Source organism: Diabrotica virgifera, chromosome 7 (assembly GCF_917563875.1).
Source record: "Diabrotica virgifera virgifera chromosome 7, PGI_DIABVI_V3a".
NCBI lineage: Eukaryota > Metazoa > Arthropoda > Insecta > Coleoptera > Chrysomelidae > Diabrotica > Diabrotica virgifera.
This window is the reverse complement of record NC_065449.1, coordinates 55186251-55205714: the sequence shown is the minus strand read 5'-3', so window position 1 is coordinate 55205714 and position 19464 is coordinate 55186251. Positions and strand designations below refer to the sequence as shown.

At 33.0% G+C, this 19464-nt stretch overlaps 1 protein-coding gene across 1 annotated transcript in view; it reads left to right on the top strand.

Moving 5' to 3' along the window:
- The first annotated feature begins 1066 nt into the window (after positions 1-1066).
- Positions 1067-19464, top strand: part of LOC114334545 (aminopeptidase N) — an 85914-nt gene continuing 67516 nt past the window's right edge. Inside the window, exons 1-3 of the mRNA XM_028284610.2 lie at positions 1067-1207; positions 8440-9114; positions 18785-19087. Coding sequence (XP_028140411.1) covers positions 8447-9114; positions 18785-19087 — 971 coding nt within the window. The 5' untranslated portion in view covers positions 1067-1207; positions 8440-8446. The remainder of the gene's footprint in view (positions 1208-8439; positions 9115-18784; positions 19088-19464) is intronic.

Genomic DNA, 19464 nt, shown 5'->3' with positions numbered 1-19464 from the left:
AAGAAATACACAATAATATGTTTCATTTAATTTGTATAAATGGATTATAAAGCGTTTTTATGAAGTACATTTGTTCGGAACACACTGTAACTGTAATCGAACGAAGGTGACATTTTGGCATAAATTGGTATCATTTATTTGACAGTTGCGGTGAAGACACTTTATAATTGTTTTTATTCTTTACTATAAGTATTTGTTTTATTATATTTACTGTTTTAATTATTTATTTTAACGTATCTAAGATTATAACTTAATGCTTGTTTTCTATTTCTAAAGTTTTTATTTATTTACATTGAATATTAATTTGTTTTGTTGTATAATCCACTTCCTCAAAAATTATGTGATATATTTGATTTAAAATAAATTCAAGAATTTTTTGTAATTGAGCAACAATGTCAACTTAGATCTCTGACGTAGATAATGACGTGCAACGGTAAGTATATTAGACGAACTGTACACCTGCACTTTTTATCGTCCCTATTTTTGTTACTTTACAATACTGTCTCCGAATGTAAGTAGTTCTGATCGCTTTTAAATAAGAAACGGTTTTCCAGTTTTCCTATCGAATTTTCCTGTGCAAGGCATCCCAATGTTTCGTTCACCGACTCAACTCATCCGGGGGTGCCTTGTCGGAAGACCGGGTGATGTTAGTTGGTCAGGGGACATGCGGCGCATATAATCCATACTCTGGATGCTATCTCCTAGCATGTATTCCTTTCCGGATAGAATCCAACAGTACTAGGGGTAACTTCCCTAGTTGCTTTGAATCTTTCCAACTCGGTAAAACAAAAGGGTAGGGACAAGTGGATAGTCATGAAGGAGGTCTACGTCCCATTCTAGATATCTGGATGCCCGATGGAAAGAGAAAGAGAAGCAGTCAGAGGGAACAAGAGCATATTGAGACTGCGTCTTATGAAGCAGTTAGTTTTTTCAACAACGTTTCCCTTAGCTAAGTTTCTCTACAAGTTTTTGCTTAGGTATGTAAAGTACTGTGTTTGCTAACAACAAATTTTGACGCCAAAATTAGAGCATATAATACCCCAACACAATAAAAATTAAACTCATAAAACTTAATTAAAAATTCACGCCGCATTAAGTATTACTAAAGCTTTATTTAACATTATCATTTTCTGATAAGATAAAATACAACAAAATCTTTTTAATTCGTGATTTATCTGCAGTCTACACTCGTGTTGTTATCAACTAAGTAAGTAAAGCTTTTATTAATGTCTGCGTCTGATTTATTTAGCCTATTTTTTGTCACGGTTTATAACCTTTTATTACACATTGGCGGTCTATGTAGAAACAGAAATATAGAAGTAGTTTTAACTATTGAAATTTTTAAATAAGTGATAGATTCCACGGTTACTTGATGGAAATTCATTTTATCTATTTATGAAACACTGAAAACTTTTGGTTTCAACACCTCCACAAAATTTTTTATTAGCCCAGTAAATGACCGGTTTGGAGCTGAATTTTCCTCGTCACAACGGATTTACTTGAAAATTTGGATTTAGGTACCCTCAACTTCATTATTGGACTTGCACCCAAGATTGCTTTTACTTGGGTGTGAAAGCCACCCCTTCTTGGGGGTGAAAAAATATACGTGCAAGATAAATCCGGAATTGGATAAATTTTCTTTTTGTTATATAGAGTTTTTTCACTACGTCAATACGTTTCGAGTTATTTGCGAGTGAAAATGTTCATTTTTTAACAAAAAAACACAGTTCTTCGCAAATAAGTACTCAAAAATTAAGTATTTTATCGAAACAATAATCATGGCAAAAATTTAAACCATAAAAAATCGAAAAAATGATGTGTTTATGAAGTGTGTGGACCCAGTAGCAGCAATATTGAAGCTCATGAAAAATAGGTTCTTATTCGTGAAATTTCAAATCGAATATTTCAACATGAAATAACCAAAAAATTAAGCACTTTTCGGAAAATGAAAACTTATGAAAACTTTTTTAAAATAATTTAAAAAATTTAAAAACTAATTTAAAAAAGTTTCTAGCATCAAAATTAAGCGAGTTACGCTCAAAATAAAATTGGTCCTTATTTTGGGAAAAGAATCGTGGAAATTCTTCTAATTACCACACCAAATGAAATTAATCGTTACCGTAAAATAATTAATTTTATTAAAAATTAAAAAAAATTAATGTTTAATAAAATAATTGTTAATACAATAAAATCCAAAAAGAAATATTAACATCGAAAAATTTAGATTTTTTTATTTTCAACTATAACCTTTCTCTGAGCTTATTTAGGTATCTTCAAAACACAACATCTAAAACATTGAAAACAGTTGATATGTTAAGAATTACAAAAAACTAATATAGTGTTGCCTTTAAGGGGATGATATGGTTTGAGATCAACATTCCAAGCACATTTTTGTGATTTTTTTTAAACTAGGGTACAATTATTTTATTGTTAAATTAAGTAATCATATTAAGTATAATTCACAGAATATACAAAAAAAATTTCAAGGAGAAATATTGAAAATTACGCCAACGGTGGCAAATTTTTAGACACCTCCAAAAAAAGTGAATTTGCAGTGGACATCAGAACACGTTACTGGATTATGTGAAACAAAAAATTGAAAAATATTTTATTAGCTCATGAGTTTTTGAGGAGGTTTTTGAGTTCTTGGTATCACTCGTAAGTCAAAAAACGAAATTCTTTGTAACAAAAGCGTGAAAATCAACATATTTATTATTTCTAAACAAAAACTAATTATAAAAACAAATATATCTGGACAGCGTTACCTCACGAAAAGTGATGCACATCGAAATATGTTTTTTGAATAGCGGAGTAATCTAAAAAAGAGAAGGAGAACAGTTGCTGAACGTTTCTCACTACTCTCAAGCGTGCTGGCGCGAAATCGCGGAAAAGCGTGTCGAAAGTAGGGATATTCAACATGCTGTATCTCTGGTAATTTAATTTTTTATTCCGATCAATCTGAAATTTTCAGAGAGTCTTGAAGTTGCTACGCTTTTATTTAAAATAATAAAAAAATTAAATTTTTCAAACCATATATAAAAGTGCTCATTGCATACATTTGTATTACAGTAGAAAGTAAGTAAGCATTTCTCCTTTTTCGTTTCTTACTCCGATTCCAAAATCTCCGATTGCCACTTCTTGTTCGTCCTTTTTCCATCCGAGTTTGCCGTTAAAATCTCCGATTATCAGATTGTAATAAGCGATTCCTGTTTTTTTGTTGTTTCAATTTCCTCATAGAAGGCTTCAACAATTTCATCTTCGTAACTGCTGGTTGGGGACGTATACCTGGATTATTTTCAGATTTTATCTTTAATTTAGTCTTAGATTTATATATATGTTATAGTCAAAGCCCGAATTTCAGGCACTCCTAGGTTTGACTATAAGCAATCCTCAGGTCTGACTGACGGTCTTAGTCAAAGCCCGAAATAAATTACAGTTTCGGCCTTTGACTAGTCAAACCTAGGAGAGACTAAGTTGGTCAGGCAAAGGTCGAAATTTAATTTTATGAAATCGGGGTTTGGTTAGTCAAACCCCGATCAGATATTTAAATGTCGTAATTTATTAGGTTAGGTTTAATAAAACGTCATTTTTTAATTTTAATATTTATTATTTTTATATTGTCGTAATTAAAATAAAAAAGTAGTATTTATTCTCAGATGTTGTGAGCATTATTGCAGTAGCATTTTATAAAGCCTTGTCCTCCAAATTTAGAATCTTTTGTACTAATTTCTCTTAGAGACAGCTTAACGTCTGGAACATCTTCGAAATTAAAAAAATCTCTTTGCATTCTCTTATTTGATTTCTTGAAAAAAGTGTGTTTATTGTTTCGTGTTCCGTACCAACTCTATATATAAACCGTCAATTGTTTTATCTTGTATGATACCCAAAATATTTCGAGCATCTAATTTAGCTCTATCAAAGCTGGGGATAGGTATTTTTATACTCAAAAGAGAAATAATAAAAGATAGGTATTGTTATATCTCGGCAGAATGCAGTAGGTTGTGGTTACCCATATTAAAAGAGGAAGTGAATAGAAAGAAAATGCCATTAGTAAGACAATAACATATCGAAGATAGTACATAATTTATAATTTAGTATTATTTATTTATCTATGTATTATTAATATTATTATTTATAATTTAAAATAACACCCACATATTATAAAATCGGAATTTGGTGTTAGTTTTGAGAGTAAACTCAATGTAAGACCAGCTACTTACAATGTCGGGATAGTATCATGAGGTTTTTTCCTGGTTTTTCCGCGTGATTTACTATGGAATCACGAACATGAAAATTTTACTGTCACTATTGCATGTGGTTGTCTTTTAAAAGACAGATCACATGCTATCATTTTTTTACGGATATTCTTGAGTTAAAATGATTTCATGTAATCGAATGAACTATCTTTCAATAAAGGCGTCCCAGGAACGCAACTCATAAATATTGGCAATATCATTTTAAAGTCTTGTACTTTAAAATGCATAATATATGATATATGTCGGAATTGCCGATATGAATGAGTCAGATTAAATTAAATTATTAGAAGAATTTTTTTAGTAAGCAACAACATGTTCGTTTAATTTATTAATATTTTGTATTTTGACAACGACGTCCGAAGTAAAAGTCGAAACGTTAATAAAATCATTTTTCAAGGTAAATTGTGGCTTATTTTCTAATTAGAATAATAAACGTTGTCCACAGACAAAAAAGATTAAAATAAATAAAGGAAAGGCGATTGAAGGTCTTTGCAATAAGATGAAAGAAGGAAATGCAATAAGAAATGCTCTTCAAAAAAGTGTAAAAGGTCTATAACATATTGTGCAATTCTAAATGCCATAATGCCTCAACATGTGAGAATAAACACTAATTTTTTTTTAATTACGACAATATAAAAATAATTAACATTGAAATTAAAAAATGACGTTTTATCAAACTAACAAATTAACGACATTTGAATAGCTGACTAGTCAAACCCCGATTTCATAAAATTAACTTCCGACCTTTGCCTGACCAACTTAGGTTTGACTAGTCAAAGGCCGAAACTGTAATTTATTTCGGGCTTTGACTAAGACCATATTTCGCCTTTATAGTGAAATATGTTGCCTGATTTTAGTTTGACCTGATCTTCACCTCTTCTTTTGACTTCGCAAATTCCTATAATATCTTATTTCACATGTTTGAGTTCTTCTTGCAGTTCCGTCATTTTCTCATCTTTAGATAAGGTTCTTACATTATATGTAATTATGTGCAGCGTTCGTCGTTTTTATTAGCCTCCTACATACCGGGGATTTTTAACACCCTCTGCCCGCTGTTCGTGAATCCTACCGCTTAGTCCTGTCGCCAGGGGGGTTACAACGGCCTTCTTAATTCAAATGGACTTACCCAAGTTTTTTTATGTATTTTGGCCCGTAGAACACGAATTTTTTGGGTAACAGTTGATCCGGATGTCGATAAGATTGTTATAAACAAAGAAGTTGAGGAATTACATAACAGCGATTTCTCGCAAAACAAAACATTTTTTTGTATTTTTTGGGTCATTCTAACCAAAAAATGTTAATGCAAGTTTTTTCGTAGGATGCATAGTTTTTGAGATAAACGCGGTTGAACTTTCAAAAAATCGAAAAATTGCAATTTTTGAACCCGAATAACCTTTGAATAAAAAATAAAATAGCAATTCTGCTTACCGCCTTTAAAATTTTGAGTCAAATAATATCTGTTTTGAATATTTGCATTGCTAAAAATTTATTTTTTGATTGTTAAAAAAAGCTATAAACACATAGTGTTTCCCGTGCCTAATACATGCGTTTTAATGCATGCTACGTAGAAATAGCTCCGCTCGCACTTTTACCTCTTCTACCTACTCGGTCGATTTTAAATGAGAAATCATTGAAAACATCACTCAAGCACTAGATGTTTATAGCTTTTTTTAACAATAAAATAATAAATTTTTAGCGATACAAATAATTAAAACCGATATAATTTGACTTGAACTTTCAAATGCGGTAAGCAGAATTGCTATTTTATTTTTTAATCAAAAGCTATTCGGGTTCAAAAATTGCAATTTTTCGATTTTTTGAAAGTTTAATCGCGTTTATCTCGAAAACTATGCATCCTACGAAAAAATTTGTAGGAACATTTTTTGGTTAGAATGGCCCAAAAATACAAAAAAATGTTTTGTTTTGCGAGAAATCGCTCTTATGTGATTCCTCAACTTCTTGGTTTATAACAATCTTATCGATATGCGGATCAACTGTTACCCAAAAAATTCGTGTTCTACAGGTCAAAATGCATAAAAAAAACTTGGTTAAGTCCATCTGAATACAGGAGGCCGTTGTACCCCCCTGGCGACAGGAAAATATGATTAGGAACAAGCGAGCTGCCGATTTTAATAGATAAATACAATAAAATAATATCTATAGTAAGGAGAAATAACATCGATGGCAGAGATCTAAGAATAACCAGCAACCTGCATCGTGGACAAAGAATAGCACTGGAAGACATTGATGAGAACGTGCTGATAATGGACAACGTCTAAATAATTTTAAATATGCAGACTACACAATAATAATCACATCACATAATATTATGCAAGTTCTAGAGGGACTACTTGCTAATATACGAAAAGAGAGTCATGAACAAGGTCTCAACTTTAAAACTAAAGAAACCAAAATTTATGATTTATTATTTATGGTGTATGCTGATAGCGGCAAATATATGTTCATAAAAAATCAAAAATATCAGTGTATTCAAATGATTCCGTTTGGTAACAAAACTTCTGTAATCAAAATACCAAAAGTGTTTTTAATCCGATGATATAAACAGTGCAAATATTCATAAAGATAAAAATAATGAAGACCTAATATTGTACAAACAAAGATACAAAAATACCTTAATGTGGTGCATCATAATACATAGTACCTACGTCATATATTTATTATATTACATCATATTTATTATAACTAATCATACGAAGCTACATCATAAAATATTATAAAATGACTGTTTTTATTCATAATATGTTTCATGTATGTAGATACCATCATTTCTAATAGAACCAAAAGCACCAGAAAATGTTTAGTTTGCATTTATTAGTAATATATAAACACACATCATTTAATCTCAGGAATATAAATACTTGGGTCTTACAATTACACAAGATGGAACGTTGGACAAGAATATCCAAGAAAGGTGCACACAAGGAAGGAAAGCTATCGCATTATTGAACAAAATCCTATGGGACTAAAGTATCTCCAAAGAAAATAAACGTAACATCTATAACAGCATTGTTAAGAGCATTATAACATACAGCAGCGAAGTTTGGCCACTTAAAGAAAAATCCGAAAATATGCTCAGAACAACTGAAATGGACTTCTGGAGAAGATCTGCTGGTATATCAAGAATACAAAAAATCAGAAATACAAGAATATTGGAGATAATGGATGTAAAGCATACAATAATGGACGATATAAAAACAAAGCAACTAAGATGGTTTGGCCACGTACAACGTATGGAAGAAGACAGATTACCCAAGCAAGTGCTACGATGGGCACCAAAAGGACGGCGGAAGAGAGGAAGACGTAGGAAAAGCTGGATAGAAGGAATCCATAGGGAAATCGGAGAAAGAGGCTTGAACGAAGACATGTGCTACGATCGAGAGCAATGGCGATTGGGAATCGGAAGACGTCGTAGAACGTTATGAACCGATTATATATATATATTTAATCTCACGACATTTTTAGCAAGAAATAATCTAAAAGTGTATGATGTACTAATAAAGTTCATAGCCAAAGCTGTAAAATGTAAGATGTATCATTGAGAGAATAATTTTAGTTTTAAATTATTACATAAAGTTGATTCACTATTGCTATTTATATATATTATACAAGATAGAGCTATTTCGTTCAATTTTTGAATATTTTTGGATAACAGTTACTTGTATAATCGCGTAAATTATTCATTTATTTAATTACTAGGATTATTTTTTCACTACCTGTATATTCAGTGATTACAATAATTTATATACTATACAATAAAAACTAATAATCGAGAAAAGAGAAAAAGTGATAAAGTGATCTTAATAATATATACTGTTACCTACTATTGAACGAGTAGATAAATTTTGAATATCTTTAACAACTAAAACCGTTTTTTGTATGTATGCAGTCTCGGATTTTTTAGTTTGTTTTTTCTTGTGTTTAGATCAAATCTTGTTTGTTTGAATTGTATTTTATGCCTTATTAGCGATAACGTTTTTTTTTTCTTGTTTGAACTTGTTAATGGACACGCCCAATGGGTTAAACCATTTTAAAACTAAAACTAATAGATTGAGATTATATTTTTCGAGTCTAAATAACGTTTTTCATATTTATCTGTGTATTGTACGTTTGACTACTTTCATATCTTCAACAAGACTAACGCTATATTTTTATCGCATTTCAGATGCAGCATGTGGGTAATACTTCTCTTATCCATACTTGCTTCAGCAACGGCTTCAAATCCAGATCTGGCTTCTTCAGATACAGATCCAGATCTATTTCCCGTACAAAGAGCGACTGAAGAAGCAGAAATCTCCAGTAACAAGTACTTGTTATCATCACCAGTTATTCCCACACACTATGATGTCGGCTTAACAGTTCCCTTGGAGGCTTTATCTGGAGGTAGTACAAATTATGACGGAACTGTTGATATAACTTTGAGTGTTATTAACGCAACGAATGTTGTTCAATTGCACTCACTTGTAAACATCGTTAGCATAACCTTTACTGATTCGTCTATTGTGATACACAATTATACACTCAACCCAAACCTGGAAACGATCTCTATATTTTTAAACAGTACCCTAAATGCTAATGCGATCTACAAGCTCAATATTAAGTTTAATGCAAGTTTAGAAAAAGTTAACATGAGGGGATTTTATAGAAGTGACTATATTATTAACGGTACTAAAGAGTATCTGGCTACAACGCAATTTCAGGCAACTTCTGCTAGAAGAGCATTTCCTTGTTTTGACGAACCAGGATTGAAAGCAACTTTTCAGTTGACTCTAACCCATCCCTCGGAATTCAATGCTAAGTCAAATACACCATCCCAGTCGCAGGCAGTAGTACAAGCAACGTAAGTATTTAGGATATGGTCCTTTTCATGAGCATTTTTCAGTGTGTCACAAATGATAGAAAAAAGGTAAGTCCGTGATAATACACATTTATAACATTTATTCTAACATGACATTTTAGTTAAATCTGACAGTTCACATTTTATTTGCAATTTGGCATAAAAACAAATCAATTGTGTTTATTGCATTTATAAAATGGTATTTTCTTTGATTTGTATAGTCTTATAAATTGTACAGATTATATTGGTATATATATTATATAATTCGTAAATATTTTTTTTCGATTATAGTGCCATCTATCGACAACTAGAATAAATGTTATACATGTCTGTAATCACCGACGTGCCTTTTTTTCTGTCACATACAATTTAATGCGTTAGAAAGAAATCGAAAAACTGTGACGCACTGAAAGATGCTCATGAGAAAAAGAATAAATGTCTATTGGACTTTAGAATAGTTTTTCATTTTGCATAATGTTATAACGATCCAAAAAATCTATAAAGTTTTCATTCTGCGTCTTACATTTATTATTCAAACGAAAGTTTTTTATAAACCTCAAACATTTTCGAAGAAAAACAGTTAGGTACTGTCTCTTCGATTAGAATAAACCAAATCCAATCATTTATTTAAATTGGAAATTGCCGCTAGTGAAATGATAATTGTTTACTTGCATTGATAATTGCTGACAACTTAATAATTTTAAATAAACTCTAACATCGAAGTAAAACGACTTCTAAGTAGTAGGTATAATTTAATAAAATGTTAAAAAATTCCAATGGATTGCATAATAATGTTCAGAACGAACGTTTTCGGACCTATCAGTCCATCATCAGTGAACTCGTATACTTGCTAACTAGCCCCAGAACCAAACAATGGTTATAATTTTAATTCAATCCACATTCTAAAGCAGTAAAATTGAAATGGCTTAACGCCGATGTTAGTGTTTCATCGGTGTTAGTTTCATCATGTTCCCAGAGGTTATCCACTAACATCGGCGTTAAGCCATTTCAATTTTACTAGTTTAGTTTAGAATGTAGAATGAATTAAAAGCTTAACCATTGTTTGGTTCTGGGGCTAGTGAACAAGTATACGAGTTCACTGATGATGGAGTGATATGTTCGATAACGTTCGTTCTGAACATTTTTAAGCAATTCATTGGGATTTTTTAGCATTTTATTAAAAATTATACCTACTACTTAAAAGTTGTTTTACTTCAATGTTAGAGTTTATTTACCTATATGGTATACAGCCAACCCATAGTTGAAGCAATAAGGCACTGAACCTACGAAAAAAAAACAACTAGACGGATCTTAATAATTCTTTTTGCATTCGATTCGTGAATGCGCCAGGAAACTTTGTGACTCATAGCATATCCATTAGATAATATTGAAAAACAGCATTTGTGCATACAAAAAATGCATTCTGAAAGTGCATCTCAAATAGACAATAAAAAAAATGCTTCTTCTTCTTCTTCAAGTGCCGTCTCCTAATCGGAGGTTGGATATCATCATCACTATATTTACTCTATCCACCGCTGCTCTAAAGAGTTCTATAGAACTGCATCTAAACCAGTCCCTTAAATTCTTTAACCATGACACTCTCCTTCTTCCTATACTCCTTCCGCCTCTTATCTTTCCCTGTATTATCAGTCTTAGCATTTCATATCGCGGTCCCCTCATTACGTGTCCCAGATATTGTAACTTTCTTATTTTTATTGTGTTTATTATTTCGCATTCTTTACCCATTTCTCGCAGTACTTCCGTGTTCGTTTTCCTCTGTGTCCATGCTATTCTAAGCATTCTTCTGTAACACCACATTTCAAATGACTGTAGCTTATTTATGTGTTCTTGCTTTAATGTCCAGCTTTCAAGTCCATATTGTAGTATCGAGAACACGTAACATCTCAAAGCTCTTGCTCTCAGTTCTAAGCTAAGGTCTTTATTGCAGAGAACTGTTTTCATTTTTACAAACGCATTTCTTGCTATTTCTATCCTGGTCCTTATTTCTGTTGTTTGATCATTTTTCTCTGAAATCCAGGTTCCTAGGTATTTGTATTTATCAACCCTTTCTATTGGTACATTTCCCAAATATATGCTTGTTTGTATGTTTGTTTTCTTAGTTATTATCATGTATTTGGTCTTTTTTATATTCATTTTTAGTCCATATTCTTTACAGAAATTGTTTGTTTTGTTCAGTAGTAGTTGGAGTTGTTCAGCAGAGCTTGCTATAATCACGGTGTCATCTGCATATCTTATGTTGTTGATAGATCTTCCGTTAATTATTATTCCTTCACTTTGAGATAGCAATGCTTCTTCAAAAATGGCTTCACTATATGCATTACAGAGTAATGGAGACATAATACATCCCTGCCGAACTCCTCTCCTGATTTCAATTTCTGGACTGGGTTCGTTATCTATTACAATTTGTGCTCTTTGATTCCAGTAAAGGTTTGTTATTATTCGTAAGTCCCTTTTGTCTATGTTTTTTGTCTTTAGAATTTGGACTTATTTTTCATGTCTTACTTTGTCAAAAGCCTTCTCAAAGTCAACGTAACAAACATGCACATCCACATTCATGTCCATGCATCTTTGAGCTAACACATTAAAAGCAAATAACGCCTCTCTGGTTCCTAGTCCGTTTCTGAACCCAAACTGACTATCATCTATTCCTTCTTCTAGTTTTTTGTTTATACGACCATGTATTATTTTCAAGAATAATTTGAGAATGTGACTTATTAATGATATTGTTCTGTATTCACTGCAATCTTTAGCGTTTGTATTTTTAGGGATAGCACAAAAGGTTGAGAGTAACCATTGTTTTGGTATGTTTCCTGTTTTGTACACTGTGTTAAACGAGTCTACGATAATGTCTAAGGTTTCATCATTTATACATTTTAAGCTTTCTACTGGGATTTGGTCTGGACCTACTGCTTTACCATTTTTGCTGTTTTTTAATGCCGATTTAATTTCTTCTTTTAATATCTTCAAAACCGTATCATCTTCTACTTCGACTTCCATCTGCTCTGTTCTATTGTCTTTGAACAATTCATTTATGTATTCTGTCCATCTCTTTAATTTTTCGTTAGTACTCAACACAAGTTTCCCATCTGTATCTTTTAGTATTGCCTGTTTTCTTTTTCTGTTGATCTGCGTTAATTCCTTAATTTTTTTATGTGTGCTAAAATTATCATGTCTTTTCTGGTGTTCTTCTATTTCTGCGCATTGTTCTTTTAACCACTGTTCTTTAGCCTGTTTAATTTTGGATTTTATTTGGTTATCCACAATTTGGTACATCTGATTATCTTTGTTTTTTTGCTGACGTCTTTCTTCCATTAAATCTAAGATTTCCTCCGTCATCCATTGTTTCTTTTTGTATCTGGTTGGTGTAAGAATTTCTTTTTGACTTTGAATTTCTAAAAAAAATGCAGAACTCGTCAATTTTTGGCGAAAATGAGTTCAATTTTGTTATTCGGGGGGTTTTTGGGGTCGCTAAAAACGAATGTGACGTCGTAAATGATCTCTGGAGTACCTGGTGCCCAGGGTACCTACTGTTTACCTCGTCTTCTGGAGTTTTCGGCAAGTTTATTAAAAAATTAGTCAAAAAACATTACTTACGGCCGCTGAAGACGAATATGACATCGGAAGTGATCTCTGGAATACCTGGTGCCCAGCGTACCTACTGTTAATCTCTTCTCCTAATTTTCGATAGTTTCGATAAATAATTAGTCAAAACTTGTAACTTGGGAGTTTTTGTGTTCGCTGAGAACGTATTGAATATCGAAAACGATCTTCTGAGCAACCTCTACGTCAGAGGTCGGCAACGCGGCGCCCGCGGGCGCCTCTGCGCCCTTCAATAAATTTTAATGCGCCCTTAAACTATTGTTAATTTAGACAAGAAATTCAAAACGTATATTTTTTATACGTTTATATTTATATATTTGTTAGGTCAAAAAATAGTTGGCGCCCGCCATGAATTTTTAATTTAGTATTTCACTCTTTACATTAAAAACGTTGTCGACCTCTGCTCTACGTCATAGAGTTTCATTTGATATCTTTAAAAAGTAACACATTTTTTTTTTAATTGGCGCTTTAAATTATATTGGTAGCTTTGATGAATCTGTATAAAATCGATGGTACCACTGCATATGAAAGAAAGAGAGAATAAAGAAAGTAAAAGACGATCTCCCGCTTAAAATATATATGTGTGGTACTAAAAGCTCAATGTCAATATTTTACTTTTTTGTACAACTTTATTTAAAATTTAATATTGACAAAACAAAACTCAAAAATCTTGACATTGGCCATTTTAACACCAAGGCACTTCTTCTTTACGTGCCATCTCCGCGACGAAGGTTGGCAATCATCATTGCTATTCTCACTTTCGACACTACAGCCCGAAAGAGTTCAGTTGAGCTGCATCCAAACTATTCTCTGAGATTTCGCAGCCAGGACATGTTTGTCCTACCTATGCTGCGCCTTCCTTGAATCTTTCCCTGCATAATTAATTTTAGGAGTTCATATCTGTCACCACGTGTTATATGACCCAAGTATTGAAGTTTTCTTATTTTGATGGAATCCAGTATCTCCCTGCTGTTCTGTATTCTCTTTAGTACTTCCTCATTGGTTATTCTGTCTGTCCAGGAGATTCTCAGCATTCTTCGATACGTCCACGTCCACATCTCAAATGCTTCCAATCTATGAGGCATTGTTTATTGAGAGTCCATGTCTTCACACCATACAAAAGAACAGAAAATACATAACATTTTAGTACTCGCTTTCTAAGATCTAGGCTGAGGTCTCTACTACACAATATTTGTTTCATATTAGTGAATGCACTTCTAGCCTTTTCTATTCTAATTCGGATTTCCTTGGTATAATCGTTTGTTTCACTAATGTTCGTCCCTAAATAGTTATAATTCTGAACTCGTTCTATCCTCTTATTATTTACGTGTAGATTGATGTCTCTAATATTTTTTTTTTGATATAACCATGAATTTCGTTTTCTTTATGTTTAGTGACAGACCAAATTCTTCACTTGTTGCAACCACCTTATTTAAAATTCTTTGTAGATCTGTAATAGTAACCAAGGCACAGAATCTACTGTAGTGTAGATGCCTTCACCCAACATTTAAAAAGGATTTACTTTCAAGTCCAAAGTTGGTTGTATGGAGAAGGTGAAGACAGTTTGGATCCAACACAGTGGGGATGAGAATTAATGGATAAATCGTTAATTCTCATAAAAATGACTCAAATGCCTGAATTAGCCAGTATAATGAATTTGATATTCTGTAGTTGCAGAATAAGTACTTTGGAGGTAATTTTCACTGTTATTTCAGCGAGCCCAAAAACCCTAAGTAATGAGTTTTTACTATTTTTTTAATGAATTTGCCGAAAATTACAGAAAACGAGGTAAATAGTGGTACCCTGGGCACCAAGTACTCCGGAGATCACTTCCGACGTCATATTCGTTTTCAGTGACCCCAACATCCCCAAATAATGATGTTTGACTAATTTCTTAATGAATTTGGCGAAAACTTCAGAAGACGAGGTAAACATATGGTACCCTGGGCACCAGCAAGGCCGCACCGTCCACGTGTGCAATGTGTGCGGCGCACACAGGCGCCAGCAATTGAAGAGGTGGATTCCAAAAGGTCTTAAGTCAAAAAAGTAAATTTTTCAGGAACGAATTTTTTCTATGTTTAAGAATATAATTAAATGTTACTTTGGAATAGAATCGCTCATGTAATTTGCAGGTTCAAATTCTTGTTTCAAGACAATTTAAAGTAAGATTTGAACATAAAATCATGGCTTTTAAGAAGTTTAACATATTTTTTTTTTCAAAACGACCTTAGGTCAGTGACTTAAGCACTTTTGGAAAATTCATGTGGGAGACAACAGACAACTGCATAGAAGAAGGCATGACTAAAGCACTTTTGGAAAACATTACTGATTTGTAATCTGTATAGTATTCTTGATTTAAGCTGTTATGGCATGAATTGTTTTTCTAATGTTAGAAATGATGCTCTAGAATCAGATACAACTAAAACCTCAAAATGTGAAAAAAATAACTTAAGCCCTTTTGAAATCCACCTCTTCAATTAAGGGGCGCCATTAGAGTTTTCACAAAAATTTTAGGTGGATCAAAATAGCACTTATCTAGTCTGGCTTTAAAGCATTTATCTAATACACGCTGGTCCAGCAGAATTGATGCTTCAAAGCCATTGTACAAAAATTTGTCAGAAATTTATTATGCTTTATATTATATAACGCATTAGGATAAAGATCGTGATTGAAATTATTAAGCTAGATGTTTAGCAGTCAAGTTATCAAGCTCTGTTGTTCAGTCTACATACCTATGGTGTAGTTCTGATGAAAGTTAACTTCGTTAGCAAAATTTTTCAATCAAAAACAATGAATATGCAGCTGGCCTTAAATGCTTTACAAGAGATAAACAATTGTTGCTCGAGTTTCGAACAGATATCAAAAATGATGTTATTACTACAGCAAAAATGAAACTGCAGAGAAACTGGATGTGGAGTCCAGTTATCAACCAGCCACACAGTTACGATTTCTGAAAAAAGCTGACAGTTCGATTACGAACATAAAGACGAACCGATTTTGGATCCTAAAATGTCATACAAAGTTAATTTCTTTCATTGTGTTCTCGAGCAAGCAATAATGTCAGTAAATGAAAAATTTTCATATTGGAAAATCATGTTAATTCTTTCAAATTTTTATGTAACTTGTGGTAGGGGAGCAAAGTATGCTAAATGTGCAGTCACTCGAGCGCTTTGGAGACCTATTGGGTTGTGAAGAGTAGGTACTAAAACCAAAAAAGTTAAGTAACATTTTCCGTTTTAGTGGGCGCTTGCCATTTTTTAATTTAATTTTCCATTTCCTACTAATCGTTTTTTCCGATTATAACGCCATCTATGCATAATTCGAAAAAATGTTTCGAATAAAAGTTAATTATTTTTTCGTAAGGAATCCAAATCTGCAATAAAAAATGGGGCTTCTATTTAAGATTTTAAAGTAACCCCCCACCCCACCTCCGTGGGGGTCTTGTTTGGTGTCATTCGATAGATTTTTTAAAAATATTAAATAAGTGTATTTTACAGTTTTTCGATCTGATGTTAATTTCGCGAAATATCGCGGGATTCGTATTTAAAATATTTGATTTACCCCCCACCCCTCTCTTTGGGAAGTCGTGTTTGGTATCATTCGATAGATTTTTAAAAAATATTGAGCACATATTTTTTAGTTTTTCGATATGTTATTCATTTCGCGAAATATTCACTTTTTTCTTGTGAAACTTTGGGACTCGCCCATTTCCTTACGCCTGGCTCAAATCGTCAGATTTTTGAAATATACACTCTTTTGCATGTACGTAACTTACCTTATCTTAATCTGACAATTTCGAGTTTTTTTAAGGATAGATTTTTTTTTTCGGGCCCCTCTTAACGAACTCCCCTGTGTTAAGAGCCAATATATGGTAGAGGTACATCTGCAGTGTACCATGTTTCTCTCCATATAACAATCGGACGCGCTCGAGTAACTGCAAAAATCCCCGCTTGGGCTCCCCTACCATTGAACGACAGTACAGAAAACTCACAATTAAAACTTTTGTGTAGAAATTTGGAAAAAACTGAGATTTAATGATCATCTATATATTAAAAAAGGAGACGATTTGTTTAACGAATTAGATGTGAATTATACAACTTCAGCCTTTGTTAAAAGAATTAAATAATGATGTTTGTAAAATTTTAAAATATATACTTTTAATGGAATTAACTGTTTCTTCTTCTTTATGTGCCTATTTGTGACTAATGTTGGCGATCACCATGGCAATCTTTATCTTAGCTATGTCCACGCTATACAGAGCGGAAAAGCTGCAAAGATGTTGTGTTGAACCAGGCTCTGAGGTATTTTAACCAGGATGTTTTTTTCTTGCTGGACCTCGCTTTCCATAAATATTTTTCCTTGCACGATGGCTTGTAGGGGGCATATCTGGATTAATTTCGCATCTTCTTCTTCTTTAGCCTGTTTGCATCCACTCCTGGACAAAGGACTCCCCATGAGCTTTCCACTCATATCTGTCTTGTGCTATTTGGTGCCAATTTCTCCACACTTTGGGAGAGTAATCATTTCGCATAATGTGTACAAAGTATTCTAACTTTGAAATTTGATGGTGATCAGTACCTCTCGGTTCTTCTTCATTTTTCTGAGGACCTTCTCATTTGTGACCCAGTCAGTCCACGGGATTTTAAGAATTCTACGGTATAGCCACATCTCAAAGCTTCCAATTCTCTGCACATATCTTCGTTCCACGATTCAACACAAAAGGACAGAGAAGACGTAGCATTACAGCATTCTTACTTTTATACCAAGAGAGGTTGAGACTCTTGAAGAAATCCCGCATACGGTTGAAGGTGGATTTCGCTTTTCCAATGCACGTTCTTATTTCTTGGTTGTTAGTCCATTCTTCATTTATTATGGTGCCGAGGTAGTTGTGTGCGTCACTCTTTCTACAGGGGTTTGGTTAATTTCTGTTACCTTTTTCTTGTTAATGATCATAAGCTTTGTCTTCATTACGTTTATATTATCGAATGTAATATGTGATTTTGTTCATAAGGACTTGTAGGTCTTCTAGGTTGTCCCCAAATATTATGGTGTCATCTCCATACCTGATGTTATTTAGCAGGTACCCGTTTAGTAGAATTCCTTTTTCAGTTTCGTTCAAAGCTTCGATAAATATTATTTCAGAGTAGAGATTGAAAATTAGAGTGTACAAAATACAGCTTTACCTCACTCCACGCATGATGTTCACGTATTCGGTGTGTTCACCTTCAATAAGGTTTGTAGTATGATTCCAGTAAATGCTGGAAGGCGCGAAAAGTAATTTTTTTCTGAAATAGATATTTATTTTCAAGTTTACCTGTAACTTTAGTGTTAGTTATTTATGTTGTTCCGAAAAAGATTTATTTTTACCTAATTATTTTAACTTAGTTTATTTTCCTGTTGCATATTATGAGAATTTTTAATTATTTTTGTTTGGTTAAAATAAATAATTATTTATTTTCAAAGTATTTAATTTAACGATACGATTTAACAAAAATCCGTATTTTTGGGCGCCATTAAATGTTTTGCACACAGGCGCTAACACGTGCTGGCGCGGCACTGGGCACCAGGTACTCCGGAGATCACTTCCGACGTCATATTCGTTTTCAGCGACCCCAAAAACCCCCGAGTAATGATGTTTAACTAATTTTTTAATGAATTTGCCGAAAACTCCATAAGACGAGATATGGTAGCCTGGGCACCAGGTACTCCGAAGATCACTTCCAACATCATATTCGTTTTCAGCGACTCCAAAAACCTTCGAGTTACAAAATTGAACTTATTTCCTTCGATAATTGACGAGTTCTGAATTTTTTTATTGTCTGTTTGAGATGCATTTTAAGAATCCATTTTTTGTATGCACAAATGCAGTTTTTCAATATTATCCCATGGCTATGAGCCACAAAGTTTCCTGACGCATTCACAAATCGAATGCAAAAAGAACTATTAATATCAGTCTTGTCGTTTTTTTTCGGAGGTAAGGCAGATGTAAGTGCTTTATTGTCTCACCTACCAGGGAACTATCCCTTTTTAGTTAATAATTTTTATTTTATAGAAATACTACGACAACTGTTTTTGAAAAAACCCCGGTGATGTCTATATACTTGATAGCCATCGTAATTTCAAAATTTAATTGCACGTCAAGTACAAATTTAGGTACAAATTTTGGGGTATGTTCAAGAACCGATTTATCTAACGACAGAAATGAAGCCTTAAAATATGGTATGAAAATTTTAGAAGCGTTTGATACGTACACTGCTAGTCCATACAATTTAACCAACTTAAAGAAATTGGATCAGTTCGCCATTCCCGATTTTAGTGCTGGAGCCATGGAAAACTGGGGTATAGTTACTTACAGGTAGGGTCATTTTGTTTTATAACATATGATGAAATAGTTTATAAGCGTCACCTTCATTATTATCAACACTGAATCACCTACTTAGGCATCTATTGTGTACCTTCTTCGCTTAGGTTTACTTAAGTCCTAATGTCCTATTTCTTCTCTAAACATGCCACTCAGTTATTTATTAAGCTTACTCCTCATTGTGATTTGAATACGCTGTAGTATAGTAATAATTTGACTTCGTAGTAATTCAGGATGTTTTACTGCATTTAGATTTTCTTCGATGAAAAATGACCAATAATAGAATCTCCCAAAATCGGAGTAGCCTAGTTGAGTCCCAGAATTTATAATCCGTCTTTCTAATAGCCAATTTAATTCCCGAAGATGGATAA